The sequence below is a fragment of the Alexandromys fortis genome, unplaced genomic scaffold (genome assembly GCF_014885135.2).
Source record: "Alexandromys fortis isolate MF-2015 unplaced genomic scaffold, M_Fortis_MF-2015_v1.1 scaffold_2_1_26212458, whole genome shotgun sequence".
NCBI lineage: Eukaryota > Metazoa > Chordata > Mammalia > Rodentia > Cricetidae > Alexandromys > Alexandromys fortis.
This window is the reverse complement of record NW_026067930.1, coordinates 9,161,573-9,177,325: the sequence shown is the minus strand read 5'-3', so window position 1 is coordinate 9,177,325 and position 15,753 is coordinate 9,161,573. Positions and strand designations below refer to the sequence as shown.

At 40.1% G+C, this 15,753-nt stretch overlaps 1 protein-coding gene across 7 annotated transcripts in view; it reads left to right on the top strand.

Annotated features, from left to right (window-relative positions):
- Positions 1–9,324: 9,324 nt before the first annotated feature.
- Positions 9,325–15,753, top strand: part of Phf20l1 (PHD finger protein 20 like 1) — a 67,232-nt gene continuing 60,803 nt past the window's right edge. For 6 of the 7 annotated variants that reach the window (XM_050144875.1, XM_050144874.1, XM_050144873.1 and 3 more), the window contains exons 1-2: positions 9,325–9,619; positions 11,639–11,758. In XM_050144875.1, coding sequence (XP_050000832.1) covers positions 11,676–11,758 — 83 coding nt within the window. In that variant the 5' untranslated portion in view covers positions 9,325–9,619; positions 11,639–11,675. The remainder of the gene's footprint in view (positions 9,620–11,638; positions 11,759–15,753) is intronic. The other variant, XM_050144870.1, reaches the window with a different exon arrangement.

Genomic DNA, 15,753 nt, shown 5'->3' with positions numbered 1-15,753 from the left:
GAGTGTTTTCAAAAGAGAAAGGTAACAAGAGGGAGAAAGAGAGAGAGAAGGAGAGCAGATGAGGAAAACCATCAGCTAGTCGTAAAACCATAGTGTAAGTCTTTGCAAACGTGTCGATCTAGGAGGCAACAGTAGTTTCGGATTGTTCTCCATGATCCCCAGCAGAAAGCCTGAGGGTATATGTAAAATATCTAAATATTTCTCAGAAAATGTGTATTTTCATGAGCATGGGATGAGTGGAGGTAGAGCTACTCTCAGGTAAACGGACCACCAAGAAAGGTGAGGGGACCAATGGGAAGCCTCTGGCATACGGACATTATTGTTTAGGAAGCATGTGAGTCTTGTTTTCTCCATTCAATTCTCATTACAGCTCCATGAAACAGCTTTGCAATGCCCATTAACATAAAGAAAAACCAACCAGAGACATATCTACTTTCTAAACTGCTGGCTCCATATCAAACCTAACCTAATTTCTAACCTTATTCCAAATCCCTGCCTCGGATACACTTTACTGTTTGGGATTGCTACTGAAATAAGCAATAGCATGGAAGAAGCCAGTAGATTTATTTTCTTCAATGTTACAATTTTCTATGATCTTTACGATATGGCTAGTCCTAAAACAAGAAAAGAAAAACAAAGGATACTTGTCCTTATTAGGGTAAAGTTGTTTCTGTATAATCTTTTGCCAAGTCACTAGAGAGGAAGTCCCAGTAGCTGACCACAGGGGATGTTGCTTCAGAATCTTACAAGGGGAAGCCAGCAAGCCTGGGGGGTAGCAATGCTGATGCCAACATACCGTCTGGGCTCATCCTCCCCTAACCCTTTAAACAGAGAATAACCTCCTCTATCTCAACATCCAGCAGTTAACTTGGGGATGTAGGACAAGAGGACGAACAGCGAGGCAAATTTCAAGTGGCCAAGTTTACATGATTGTGTGTTCCTGCATGCTAACCCTTGTATGCAATGCAAATGACCTGTTCACTATTAAATGTCTTATGGCCAGGAATTGGAGGCTAGAGATATGACTCAATACGTCACAGCTCTTGCTCTGCAAGTATAAGGACCTGAGTTTGAATTTGCAGGACCTACATCAAAAGCCAGATGGGTTGTATGGGTGGATCCCCAAAGCTTCTGAGCTAGCCAGCCTAACCAAACCTATGAGCCTCTAGTTCAATGCAATACCCTGTTTCAAGGTGGGAAGGTAGAGAGCAGTATTTTTGGCTCTGGCCTCTACAGAAGAATATTTAGGTCCATGTACTGGCAAAGCCATGTGAATTGACCTCCACCCAACACACACTTAAGTTTTGCACTGTTCTTGGATTCTTGGAACATTGGGGATAGTTAATAAATGCCTGTGTGAAAGAAATGGAAATAGAGTCAAAATTCTGTGGGTACTGACTCACACTTATGAAGAACTATCAGGGACCAATAATTACGGTTTGCAGGAGATGATTGGGAAGATGGCTCAGCAGTTAAGAGCACCTGTTGCTTATTCGGGGGACTGTTTATCTCACAGTACCCACACAGCAGTTCACAACCATATGTAATAGCAGTGCCAGGGAATCTTATGCCTTCTCTGATATTTGAGGGTACCAAGAACACACACAGTGAACAGACATAAATATAGACTCATAAAATAAATTTAAAACAAATTGTTGCATTTTGCATAGAGCTGTTATGTGAAGGTTACTTATCCATCAAATCCTAGTTAAAAGTCTGGCCCCTTCTCTTCATGCACTCTTTCCTGATCTCCCCAGGGAGAATGCATGGATTCCTACAATTCCTTTACTTCGTGATGTTTTATCTTTGGCCTCACATCGTGTTTGTTTCTGTAGCCATCTTCCATTGCAGAAATTCACTTTAGTATAGAAACCTCTTTTTTTTTTCTTTTTTGCTTCCTACACCCATACTTTAAGACACTCACATTTTAGCATTAGAGAAGGGATGCCTAATACAAACACAAGCACCCTGAAGACTGCGATGACCTAAATATATACTTCCTAAATTCTCATATTAAAGTGCTAATCCTCAATGTGATGGTGTCTAGAGGGGGGGGGCATTGGGAATTATGTGGGTCATGAAAGCAGGGCCTTCATGAATGATATCGGTCCTTTAGAAGAGGCAGCAGAGATGACTTCTTACCACTCTGTGAAGAAGCAATGAGAAGATGGCCAACTGCAGACCAATGACAGTTCCAAGAATCAAATTGGTTGGCATTTTTTTTCCCCAGAACTTCCAAGTCTCTAGAATAGACATATACTTTGGGTGTTTAATCTGCCTCCTTTATGTGAGGCATAAGCTTTTAAGTGATTTAGTAAGTGAATGATGAAGGAAGGAATACAAACCCCCGGCTGTCCATTGCGTTTGAAAATGCCATCAGACTGAGCATGTTTCAAGAAGCTATCACCTAGAGACCTTGGTTTATCTTTTTCTGACCCAATTTATTTACTTATTTATTTTTAAGCTACTGAAGGATGGAACACAGGGTAGGAGAGTACTCTTCAATTTCCACCATTGGGGGACTCCCTTAGCCTGATAATTTTGTATTCATTTTGTATATTCAAAACTATCTAACTCAAAAGTAAAGCCAATAATTTGTGCCTCATCTTACCAAAATTATATACCTACTTCTGCACCAAACAATAGTTGGTAGGTTTTTAAATCCAGAACTAAAGATTCAGTAAGTTAAATCAAAGAATACCCTTATTGAAAGCGACAGTGTTGGTGGCCGTTAGTTTGATTGACTGTTGTGTTCTGCTACTCCGTCTCTTCCCTGAAGCTGCAACAATTCCCAACAATGTATCCCTAAATTGTAGAGCGGCTGGAAAAGGGAACACTCAAGGACTCTGGAACCAGCTCAGACCAGTCTCTCACTGGATTTGTCCTTCATTGGACTTGATTTTCTAATTTTGCGGCCCAGGAAGTACAGGCTCAGCTGTGGAGGATGGCTGTAAACTGTAATTTGGAGCTACAATTAGTCTACACCATTTGAGCTGAATATTAGTTATTTTTGTTGCCAGCTCTCACTTTTCCTTTCAGAGGAAGCATCCCTGCTTTCCTTTAAAGTTCCCACTCACTTCCATCCCTCAGCTGGTAGGATTTTGGACAGTTTTGACTTTTACATGCAGGATAGGGATTTGGGTTTCTGTCAGATCAGGACAAGCCACACTCATGGGCACTCTTGAGTCAGAGTTGAACTTGATTTGGGTCAGTGAAAGAATGGCTTCTAAAACTTGTCTTTTTGTTCCAGAATATTTCAACGAGAAATCTGAAGCTGTTGGGGACCAAAATATAGATGCTAAGATGCAAGCCAGCCTCAGAAGTAGAGTGCAGAATGTTAGGTCAAACTGACCTAGAAGGAAGACATATCCTTATTTCAAACTAATTATCCAGTTTAGTAAGTTCTCCTTGTGCTTAAGACTGTTTCCATTCAATTTTCCTGTGGTGTGTGTGTGTGTGTGTGTGTGTGTGTGTGTGTGTGTGTGTGTGTATGTGTGTGTATGTGTTGCCCTCAGAGGCCACTGGAAGATATGGAGTGTGCTTTAAGTTTCCAGTTTATTCCACATGTGTAGAGTCTCTCGCTAAATCTTGAGTTAGACTGGAAGCCAGAACCCCAAATTACTCTCTTGTCTTTGCCACACAACATTGAAATTATAGGCCTAAGCATGGCCAAGACCAGATGTGTTGTTGTTATTGTTTATACAGGTGATTGGGATTTGAACTCAGATCCTAATGTTTGCTCAGCAAGTTCTCCTGAACCAGGTCTTCTCCATTAATCACAAGCGAACAAACAAGTCCTCACCCCCCTCAGATCTGATAATTTTGTTCACAGAAGGCCCATAGTGTGGTTTATTAAGAAATCATCCCCAAATTCAAATAAAATTTAGCGCTTAGGTGTTCGCATTTTAGCAAACAACCCAGGAAAGTCTAATACAGATGAGTTGGTGGGGGTAAAACTTGAGAGATGCTATTATAGAGAATAAAAGTGATATACCAGCAAATAAGAAAAGTCAGAGAAGGTACCATCTGCCACCACAACAGCTGAAAGAGCCCTTCTTCTTTCTTAGCATGGCAAAGGAGATCATGTTTTGAGGCCTCAAGAAGGATTCCCAAGTCAAACGTCAAACACTGTTTTAAATAAGGCACTCTTTCTTCTTCTTCTTCTTCTTCTTCTTCTTCTTCTTCTTCTTCTTCTTCTTCTTCTTCTTCTTCTTCTTCTTCTTCTTTTCTTCTTCCTCTTCCTCNTTCTCTCTCTCTCTCTCTCTCTCTCTCTCTCTCTCTCTCTCTCTCTCTCTCTCTCTCTCTCTCTTCGTATTTCAAGACAGGGTTTCTCTGTGTAAGAGTTCTAACTGTCCCCACACTAGCTCTGTAGACCAGGCTGGCTTTGAACTCACCTACTTCTGCCTCCCGAGTGCTGGGATTAAAGATTTGCACCACCACTGCATGGCCCTGACCTTATTATTAGCACTTTCTCTTGTTGTATATGGCATGATTTTGTATGTTTGTTTGTCTGTTGCTGCCGGGAGGTACACCTGTTGCTCTAAAATAATTAATAACTAGCACTTCCTTCCACTCTCAAAAGTGTCCAGGGTTGCAGGATAAATGGCTGCAGGCCATTCTTGCTTCAGAATAGTTGGCACACTGCAACACATTGTCTCTCTCACGGCATACATACACCTGCATGTGGGCATGTTCACACATACATGCACACATATCTGTATACACACACACATATACTTTTAGAAGTAGGAACTGTAATATCTTAAAATACTTCTACCAAAGTAGAAAGTCTTTAAAATTGCAGAAACTCAAGTGCACATGAGTAGCACATAAACATTTCATAAATATGTACTTATATTAACTTATACATACAAACATATATAATATATATATATAAAATGATATCATCTGACATCCTAGTATTATGCTATAGCCAGTAGTAAATAAGATTGGTTCTTTAGCTATGTGAATAGAAAGCTCTAGTAACATCTGGAGAGATGTCTGCCAGTTTGCTGCTAGCTTGGAGGTTTGTCTGTAATTGATACATTCTGAACAGCCAGATAACTGGGTATAGTCAGAGAATAAGATGTGTGAGCTTTTATTCAGCTGAAGGAAGTTACATTAGCACCATTTTCAAATCCGGTAGAATGAGAGTATTTGCCGCGCTGACTATTGCAGCAGCGGTTCTTCATTCAACTAGTCCATTAATGAATATTCTTGAATTATTATGCCTTTGATGAAGCTAATCACAAATATTAGATGAACAGAAAAATATCTGTCTTGTATTTCTGAGGATGGCTTCTATTTAGCAATGACTTTCCCCTGCTATACGTTACATACATGCTCAGTTGTTAAATATTCCAGCAAGCATTATGGTTCCACATTCATATTTCTAGTGTTGGAGGAATTCAGATCAATGATTCCTGCCTTACAAGGGTTGTTTCAAGATACTTTTCCCGCTGCTTGTTTGGTTCTGCCCAAACACAGCTGTAAGGCCTTTCTTTCTATATTTGGAGTTGGAGTGACTGATGGCTTACATCCACCATCTGGAAGAGGGTCTGCTGAGTGGAGAGAATAGAGAGGAGGCAGGAATATATGGCTCAGTTACATGGCTGGGAGAGGCTCTTAAAGTCTTCTCTTCTCTGTGTCAATGCCCTGATCTTAAATTCAGACTCCGTATGACAATGAGGGAATGCAATGTGTAAGGTCTTCTTTCTTTCTTTCTTTCTTTCTTTCTTTCTTTCTTTCTTTCTTTCTTTCTTCCTTCCTTCCTTCCTTCCTTCCTTCCTTCCTTTCTTTCTTTCTTTCTTTCTTTCTTTCTTTCCCTCCCTCCCTCCCTCCCTCCCTCCCTCCCTCCCTCCCTTTCTTCCTTCTTTCCTTCCTTTCTTTCTCTCTTTTTCTTTCTCCTCGGCCTTGTGTGTATGTGAGTAATTTTTCAAGAGTGTAGGTGCATGTAAATGTGTGTGCTTGTAGAGGCCCAAGGTTGATGGTAAGAGTCTTCTTTGGTAACTCTCCACCCTAGGCATGGAGGCATGGCCTCTCAATTGGACCCAGAGTTTAACATTACAACTAATCTAGCTTTCACCAAGGATCCCCTGTCTCTGCCATCTGAGTACCACCATGTCTGTCCACTAGGCTTAGCATTTACTTGGGTTATGGGGATACAAACCCTAGTTCTTATACTTGCATGGAAAGAGCCTTAACCTCTGAACCATGTGCCTAGACCTAGGTGAAATTTTTGTTAGTTTTGTCGCATCTCATGCCTCTATTTTAGAGTAGATTATGTACTAATCTACTGTAATTAAGTAATTCCTTGTACACTCCCAAAATGTCAATATAACTGTGGTGGTTTGAGTTAAAATGGGCACAAATGGGATCATAGGGAGTCACACTATTGGGAGGTGTGGTCCTGTTGGAGTAGTTGTGGCCTTGATGGGAGAAGTGTATCACTGGGAGTGGGTTTCAGGGTTTCAGAATCTAAAACCAGGCCCAGTGGTACTCTCTCTTCCTTCTGCCTGCAATCCAGATGTAGAACTCTCACCTACCTTTTAGGTTAGGGATAGGGTTAGGGTTTTCAGCACCATGCCTGCCTGCCTGCTATCATGCCTCCTGCCATGACAGGAATGGACTAAATCCCTTAATTGTAAACCAGCCCCAATTAAATGTTTTTTCTTTATAAAGCTGTGGTCATGGTATCTCTTCATAGCAATAAAACTCTAAGACAATGACACAGAGATAACCAAAAGATCAAGTGTAGAAATAATGTACAGTAAAATAGCTCAATGCGCTATTTTCAGTTGTGATTTACAAAAAGATACAATGTAGTACTCAAGTGTTTACATCTCAGTTGAATTCCTCTTGACTGCAATAGATACAAATACACATGGATACAAGATTGCCCTAGCAGTGCCTCCTGTTGATGGGTAGGAAAAGTGCACAATTTTCCTTCCTAACATAGTGGCATCATTCTCTGGAAATTGAACATTCCTTCAAACTTACTTTGAGTTTATACATGAGACTCAGCTTTAGGCATGTTCAATTTTTTAACAAGTCTTTTTTTTCATTCATATTAGTATCTGGATGGACATTCAGATGTCATGCATGACGTGGGGGTAATTCTTCAAGCTAAAGAGCTGCCTTGTGCCCTTCGGGCTTTTTAGCAGACCTGGTGCCTTTTTGTTGAGTACTAAAGATTTCCTATTGCAGCTTAGTGACAACTACACATGACATCCTCATTTCCAACGTGCAATCTGAGGGCGGGTATGAACTCCACGGGAACACAAGCCACTCAAGGCACCAGTTTATTTAGAACTCAGGGCCGCTAATTTTTTTTCTATTTTTGATAATTTTATATACTTAGAGGACAAATTTTCGTCATGTTCACACCCCATTGCCCTCCCTTATCCCTTCTCTCACTGGAACTCCTCTCAGCAAGCCTCCATTCCACCTTCACATTTCTGTTCTGTGTGTTGCCCACTGAGTTTGTTCAGGGTTCCTTGCAAGTGTAAGGAGGCAGTCCTTCCTAGTTTTCTTCTACTCAGTATTATTTGAGGGACTCTGTATTTGTGCTCCAGCTGAAATAGAAGAGTCATCATTCTTTAGGGAATTGGTTTGGTAGACACTCAACATAGTAAAGAATATATATACTCATATAAATATATGTATTCATGTATATATGCATATATATATAGAAATTTACTGGTTTACAGATGAGTGGGGTTTCTGCCAAATTTAAAGAAGATTTAGGTGTAGGTTGAAAGTCAGAAACTTTAGTGGTACTGCCACTGATGTGATGTGTAGAAATCTTTCCTTATTATGAACACTGCTACCATATTTGCAAACAAATTCTTAAAGCAATATGGTTTAATTAGCATTTAGAGCCAGACCTTTTGCCACAAAGAAGACTAAGCTCATTAGATTCTAATATTTTCATTCCATTTAGTGAGAAGTTGATTCTTCCTCCAAGATTACTTTAGTTTTGGAGGGTTAGACTTTGCAACAAATAATTCATACACACACATCCTCTCAACATTGTACATTTTTATGTTTAAATTCTTGTTTATAATTGCACGCTTGTTGTAGATGATGTGTGTTTCCTGGGCTCATCCTGATGTATCAAGGACATGTGCTGCTAAAACAGGAATTGTTGCAAACATTGCAAGCTGCAGTTTGAGGCATAGGAAATTTGTTGGAATGGCATCATACATTGCCAGTACCTGTAATAAATATTGCTTATATTTTAAGTTTATAGCAAATTAAGTGAGCAAGCATATTACTAAGAAAAATAGAAAGTATAATTCTGCCTGTGGCAGAAGAAATATTCTAGAAATATTTAGTTCACTTGAACTAACGACAACCACAGAGGAAATGTATCAGACATTCAAAAGAAAAACTGGATGACAAAAATCATCTATCAACTGTCTTATTTACATTGTTTATAGCATCACCAAGCTCAGTATAACTGTGCAGCTATTAGAAACTTATCTTTGAATGAATGTCTTTTGAATAAAATGTTGAAATAAGTATGTTTGCTTAATTTACAAAATCTCAGTATCATTGAAACTTAGAGTTACTTTGCTGTTTTCTCTGTACACGATGAAGCAAGATAAATATAAGTGCCATTTGTATGCAATGATGCACTTTAAAAACGTGGGAGGCAGAGTGATAAGAGTGGAGAGAGACAGAAAAAAATAGACACTTCCTCTCAGTAGTATTTTGCCTGTGATCACTTTTGGGTTTTCTCAAAGCTGGAACAGGAACTCTTGTGCTTGATACAGACAGACTCTGGGGCATGATAGTTACCCAGTAAAGGTAGTCCTTCTATCACTGGTTGTGCAGACTCATGGAAGTCACGTCATGGTAGCTACAGGCTCTATAGCTGCGCTCCACTTCTTAGGAATGTCTGTTAGTTGTTTAGTAAGAATTTCTGAGGTTGGAGAGCAGTATAATTGTGCGGTTGGGATTATTACATGTTATTTTTATAGAATAGTGTCAGTGATAAGGAATCCATTCAAGAGACACTCTGATTTTGTAATAGAGATCATTGCGTCTGTCGTTAATGTAGGCTGAAACAGATCTCAAAGGAAAGTTTGTGGTGCATTCGTTTGCCCAATGTGTCAGCTAAAGAGATAAGACGAAAACCTACAGCAAGAAAGGCCTTCATCCTCCTCCCAGCACTAAGGGTCCCTTTACTCCCTAGGTGCCCAGCCTGGACCGAAGCCCCGCCCCCAGAGCTGTTCTCCAATCGGCTGCGCCGCGTGAGCCCGGCCCTCGCATGTCACGTGACGAAGCCCAGCCCGCTTCCGGTGCGTCGCCGGCGGCTGACGTCCCCGGCCGGCGTCGCGTCAGGGCTGGCCGGCGGCGGCAGCGGCAGCGGCGGCGGTGGCGGCGGCGAAGGCGGCGATGGTAGCGACCCCCGAGCGGGCTTGAGGGCTCGGACCCGGCTCCCTCCCCGCGTTTCCTCAGGAGGACGCGGCGCCGCGGGCCGGGCTTGCTCGGCTCCTGCTCCCTCCCCGGCCGCTGCCCGGGCAGACGCGGACGAGGCCCGCGCTGGCTGCCTTGACGCACCCCGGCTCGGCCCCGGACGGCCCGGTTGCTGTGCGGAGAGGAGGCCGAGTCGGTAAGAGGCGGCGGCGGGGCCTGGAGGCTGCCGGGTCCCCGGGCCGCACTCGCGCCCTCGTCGCTCTCGGCCGGCACCCGGTTCCCTGCCACCCGCCGGCCCTATTGTCTGCGCGCCGCCGCTCTCCCCCGCCTTCTTTCCCTTGCCGGGTACTCGGCTGTCAACCTGCAGCTCCCGGGCTCCGGGCCAGCCGCGCCGCGGCCTTTCCTGGCTCCCCTTGCCACCCTTGCCCATATGGGCCCGCCTTGTCCTGTCCTCCACCTCTGCTTAGCTTCGCGGTATTTCCCTCACCGCTCACTTGCTCTGTGTTCCTGTCTCTGTCCTCTCCCTGTCATCTCCGCTAACTTCACTGTCCTCTTACCGCAGCTCTTTTTACCGCTTTTCCTGCCTTTTTTTTTTTTTTTTTTCATTCTTGTTGTGTTTCACCTACCCTTCTCTGTGTTGAGCAGTTTTGCTGTAAGGATCTTTCCAATAGATTGTCTCGTAAAAGTTTTTTTTTTAATTCCGATGCCTTCTTCATGTTCCCCATTTCCTCACAAGAGAATGGAGGTGCCTCATTCCTGAGAGTCACCAGGGGATTAGATTTACAGGCTGGAAGTTTGATCTTAGGAAATATTAGCTTGACTGGCACGTTGCCTCTTCAGATTCGATTTCCGCACATTTAAGTAACAGCCTTGTATGTCGCACACTTACAAGACTGCTATTTAAAATATTTAGATTTGTTCCCATTACACCCAGTGCACCCTGGCTACTAATCTTAACCTCACTGAAACCATGCCAGAATATTCTATAGCCCCTTAGGCACAGGCTTGTAACCTCGATCCCCCCCCCCCCTATTTTTGTGGCAAGCATTGATGCTATTTCTTTTTATTTCCCTTTTCAGATTCTAAAAAAAAAAAAAAAAACAGGAAGGCACATTTGGAATTCTGTTTGCCATTATGTTTTCCCCTGTTTTGAGCAGTAACCAAACCATTATAAAAATAAATTTCAGTTGTATGAGGTTTTTTTTTTTTTCCCCTTAGGGTTTTTGTGTTTGTGTGAAGTTCTTTTTATAAGCCGGAGAGAGTCTAGTCAGTAGGAATGTAAAACATGTTTTAAGCATCTTCCTCCAACAATACCAGCTTTATATTCCTGATTACCAATTGTGTTTTGATAAGACTTGGCATACCAATTATATTTTCACTCCACTATCGATACTTGGAGAATGTATTCATTTCCCTCAAATACTTAGTAGTGAAAAGGCCTCAAGTGTGCTAGGAGGCCAGTGTGACCTAAACAATGGTCAATACTTGATCTGTGAATGATCTACAGGGAACTCCTTTGCAGGTTTTATTTATTTATTTATTTTAATGATTATCATTGTGGGCACTATGTTGAGTTAATGATGGAAACCATACTCAGAGTCAAACTCCGGCATTATTGATTATTAAACGTGAAATTTAAGAAAAAAAATTCTCTGCAACTCTTTGTCAAAATTATGGAGTGGTGTACTGCTGAGGTAGTAGTACTAATGCATGCTGATCTTACAGAAGATTGCTTAGAATCCTCAGTTGCATAGGGCATGTCTACTGCTTCCTCCAGGGTCCTAATGTTTTATATAGGGTTATACATTTTGACATACTGAAAGATTTCTGGAAATTAAGCTATATTACCCTCAAGGATTTCAATAAACAGGATTGTCTTAATTTTTAGAAACAGCATTTTCATCCTTGGGTGGAACTTTCTTGGGCATTTTTGAGTTAAGGTTTAAGGCATTTTAGCCATTCTTAAGTTTTAATAGCTTGTCCCTTCTTTTTAGCTAGTTTTCCTTTCTGTATTCCTTTTATTAATGCCTTGCCAACTTTGCCTTCATGTTGCATGCTTCCTGCAGGTATTGGTAATCATCTAACTAAAAAACTGGAAAGTGTTGTAACTTTCCATGTGTTATTTTGAAAGTTACTTAAATTCTGTTTGTTCCTTTAAGGCATATTCCCTGTGCATTTCATGCATTAGAATCTAACTGTCTTTTTTCCTCTTGAGGTAGTGGAAAGAAAATACTGAAGAATAGGATCTCAAGATGAGTAAAAAGCCCCCAAATCGTCCTGGAATCACTTTTGAGATTGGTGCTCGTTTGGAGGCACTGGACTACTTACAGAAATGGTATGGAAAATGCAGAACTTTGGCCAAAAACACCAAATATGTAGCTTTAGTCTGTCAGTGCCTATCCTAACCACATGTCAGGCGAGTGAGTATATCTGTCCCTTGACAAATATACGTGCACATGGGGTTTTAGGTTTAGCCTTTATAAACTTCAGAGATTGTTTAGTACAGTACTTTAGATAGTTGAGATTTTTAAAATACGAGTCAAATAGAATGGTAACCTTGAATAGCTATCAGCTATTTTTGGGAGGGGAGGAAGGTTAATTCACATAATCGGCTTCCTACATTTGGACAGAGGCCTTGACGTGTCTGTTTTCTTGCTATTTATCAGTGGTTAGGATTTTCCCTTTCATAGTATCCATGTCCATCCTTTATTATCCCACAGAAAACCAAAATCACATCTAATCTCTTCCTTCCTAACGAGCAGAACCTCAAGCATGTTGTACGAGAAAGGCAGTCTCCCAGAACTGCACTTTCTCCTCTTATTTTGTGCATCTATGAAAGATGGCCAGTATAAACGCCCTGTGTGTCACTTACACAGTGGTGTAGGAAAGGGTGATATGCTATTATGATATCCATCTGGTGAGGAGGGGAAGGAAGTAGCACACAGAGGAATAAGGATGAGGGAATGAGTTGTTCATTCTTATTGGAGGCTCATCATTCTGCCTGTTAGGCAAATGTCCTCTTGTTGGCATTTGTGGGCCACTGAGAGAAGCATTTGATAGTTTCTGTCTTGCACCTTTGCTCTCTTCTGATGCTCACTTGTTTTGGAGAAGGGCCTAGAAGCTTAGCTACTCCAGGACTTTATTTACTACACATTTTGACATTTTCTCTCACTGTATCTTCATTATAGCTATGATGGGAGCCAGTAGATTCACTTATGATATATTTGCATTCAGTCATCAAATTGGCAGTGGCAGACAGAAATCTTGTTTAGTCGTAATACTGATTTGAGACTGGCCATCAACTTTTGTTAACAACCTAGCCTTAGACCTCCGCATGTCTTTATCACCTAGCTTAATGACCTCATTTTGGGCTCTTTAGGAGAGTTTGGAACTCTTCTTTAAGGTTGAGTTACAATTATTTAATTATTTTGCCTCTTACTCCTAGCTACTTAGTGGATAGTTCTTGTAAGGAGCCTGTTTCTTATGAGGTGGATTGTACATATATTGTTTCGTTGAACTTGGGAAGCACCTGAGAAATAGGTTTTATCATAGCAAGGGTGATTAAGAAACAGTCTCCAGATCTTAGCAGATATCAGCGAGGATGTGTTGATGACAGTGACGAAATACTCACAACTATGAAGTAGTACCTTTGCACTGTGCAGTAAAAGATGCCAGTTTGTACAGAATGGCTTTCTTGTTTGTGATTTAGCCAACATCGTTTTACTGCAGAAGTACACTGTTGAGTCTTTGTGAGATATGAGTATAGAAAGAATCCTTTCTTGATGTGAATCTTTATCTTTTTTTTAAGCTACTGCTTTTGTGAATAACAAGTTATTTTATATTTATATATTCGCATAGGCTTCTCAATCAACAAAGTGCCATTGAGCTATTGTCTAGCTTTGAAGAACCATATAGTTTATTAGTTCATGCAGTAGTTTTTAGAGACACTAACATAACTTTGACCTTGTTGTATAAGAAGTTTACTTTTGGTGATGAAATGTCTTCTAATTTAGTGGCTGTTAAATTTTGATTTAGTAATTAAATTTAAAAAATATTTTTAGAGAATTCTTGTTCAGACCTTGGCTGATTGTACTTTAGTGTCCTGTGTTTCAAAGTAGAATTCCTGAAAACACATCAGAATTGTAGCTTCTCAACAAGAGGTTCATGCTAGTTGGTATAATGTCTACCTGTATTTCTAGTGAGTTCAGTGATAATGGTCTCATTGAGAAACATTGGCCAGAGTAATCACATGGCAAACACTGAAATTTGTTCTGATTTTAATTTTTATAAACTCATTTATATAAACACTATTCTTGATGTGGCTCCTTAAAAAAACACAAACCTTTCAGAGTATTGTATATGTATACACATATACATATACACTCATTTGGGCTAAGGTGGGAAGGTAACAAGTTCAAGGTCAGCATGGTAGCTCATTGTGCCTACCTCATAATAATATATCCAATTTTTGTCTGGCATGTACAGATTATTGAGTTCAGTCCCTTGTACCACCCATCTAAACAGACAACAGCTAAAAAAGCACAAATATTGATAATGGTATAATTCTCAAAATGTCAATTAGTTTGATCTGTATATATAACAGGTTTTTCATGTACAAAAAAAAGAACAATAAATTTTGATGTGTCCTAGTAATAAAAGGATATACTAAATTTAGTGGGAAGAAATAAAATGAAGTTAAGCAACTTCTTTTATGTTTATGAAGACTTGAATTACTAGGAAAATGTCAATTTGTTTCCTAGAAAGAATACCATCAATAGTGCTTGAACAACCAATACCACATTCTCCTTAAAGTTCATAAAGATAGCTTCTCTTTGAAAATTCACTTATATTGTTAAGTAGTGATTTGTTACATCCTATTTTCAAAGTAAACACGCAGCTATATTTGTGAAAGCCATTGATGGCTTATCTATTTATCTCTCTGCACTAATGAATACAGGCCCTGAGAAGTCATTGTGGAGTTTGATTTTGTATTTGCCTTTGTTCCCTAGATCTTTTCTACACAGAGTAAACTCCTACTTTTAATTTTTCAATATTTTGTCATCTTTTTAAAAACATTTTCTTTTAACTTATTTTCTGAGCAACCTGCATAAGGACTTTAATGTTCTAGATTAGCTAATGTATCAGCTGTTTTAAACTGTAGTTTTCTATCATATTATCCATGTTGCCTATGTCTATTCATACCTTGACATTGAGTTTTATCTCTGGAAGCCATCATAAGAATACCATAACAAGTATTTTGGTATAGGAATATATTTAGAGAAAGAATATTTATAATAAAGTTTTACCAAGGACACTAAGTGAATGGTTTTTAATTGATGCAGTTATTTATGATCTGGTAAGTACGGGGAAGTGTGATTTTGTTTAACAGTGCCACTGACACTGTTATCCATACAATATTTTCAGGATCAAATAAAAACATATCTAAACCTGGTTTGGATTCTACAATTTCAAACTTAAAACACTGACATAAATGCAAAGGCAGAGGGACAGCTAGAAAATAAACCTCTGTGTATCTGAAGTCTTCAGTGTCCAGTCTTTTAGTAGACTGTAGTGTTGGCATGAGAGTGAGGTAGACTCACACAGGAAAAAGATGCCATTGCAGCAGGCTGTTAGAGCCTAGTCTTTAACTGCTCAGCATATCTTCCTCCTCCAGTAGACTTCTAGACTGCAGAGCTTCTGTGGCCACATCAGCAGCTAACCAAATGGAATATAGTTGGTAAGAAGTGATGATACTGGTTTTAACAGTTTAACTGCTGCCATTTGATTAGGCTGTTATTCTGCAGTTAGTGATTTATTTATGAGAACACAGCAGATGGAGTGATATGCTGTTAGTCTTAGGAGATTTGAAATTCAGTCAGTATTCAGATGAGTTCTACTCTTCTGACTTTTTTCGAATATTTCTATTAATTCTCTTCTAGATCTAAAGAAAAGGAAAGTGAGAGATTAAAAAATGTGGAGATGTCTCCAAGTATAAGAGTTTGCTAGAACAGTTTAAATTTGAGTTGGCAAATGCTGTTCCCACACATTTGGAGGGTTTGCACTGTATGGAACATTTGCAAATATGAGTGTTTAAGTTGTTCCCAACAGAATTGTAATATGTGATAAAGAAGTTAAGATTGTAGTAGTGATACCTCTAATTGAAAATAAGTGCCTATTTCCAAAATAAAAAGTTAACTTTATATTGGTGGCTTTCAGAAGACTAAAGCGATTTGTAACCTATATATTTGGCAGGGAATGTGCCTGGAAATTAGTCACTTTAAAAGTAAAGTGGAAGCCGGGCAGTGGTGGCACACTCCTTTAATCCCAGCA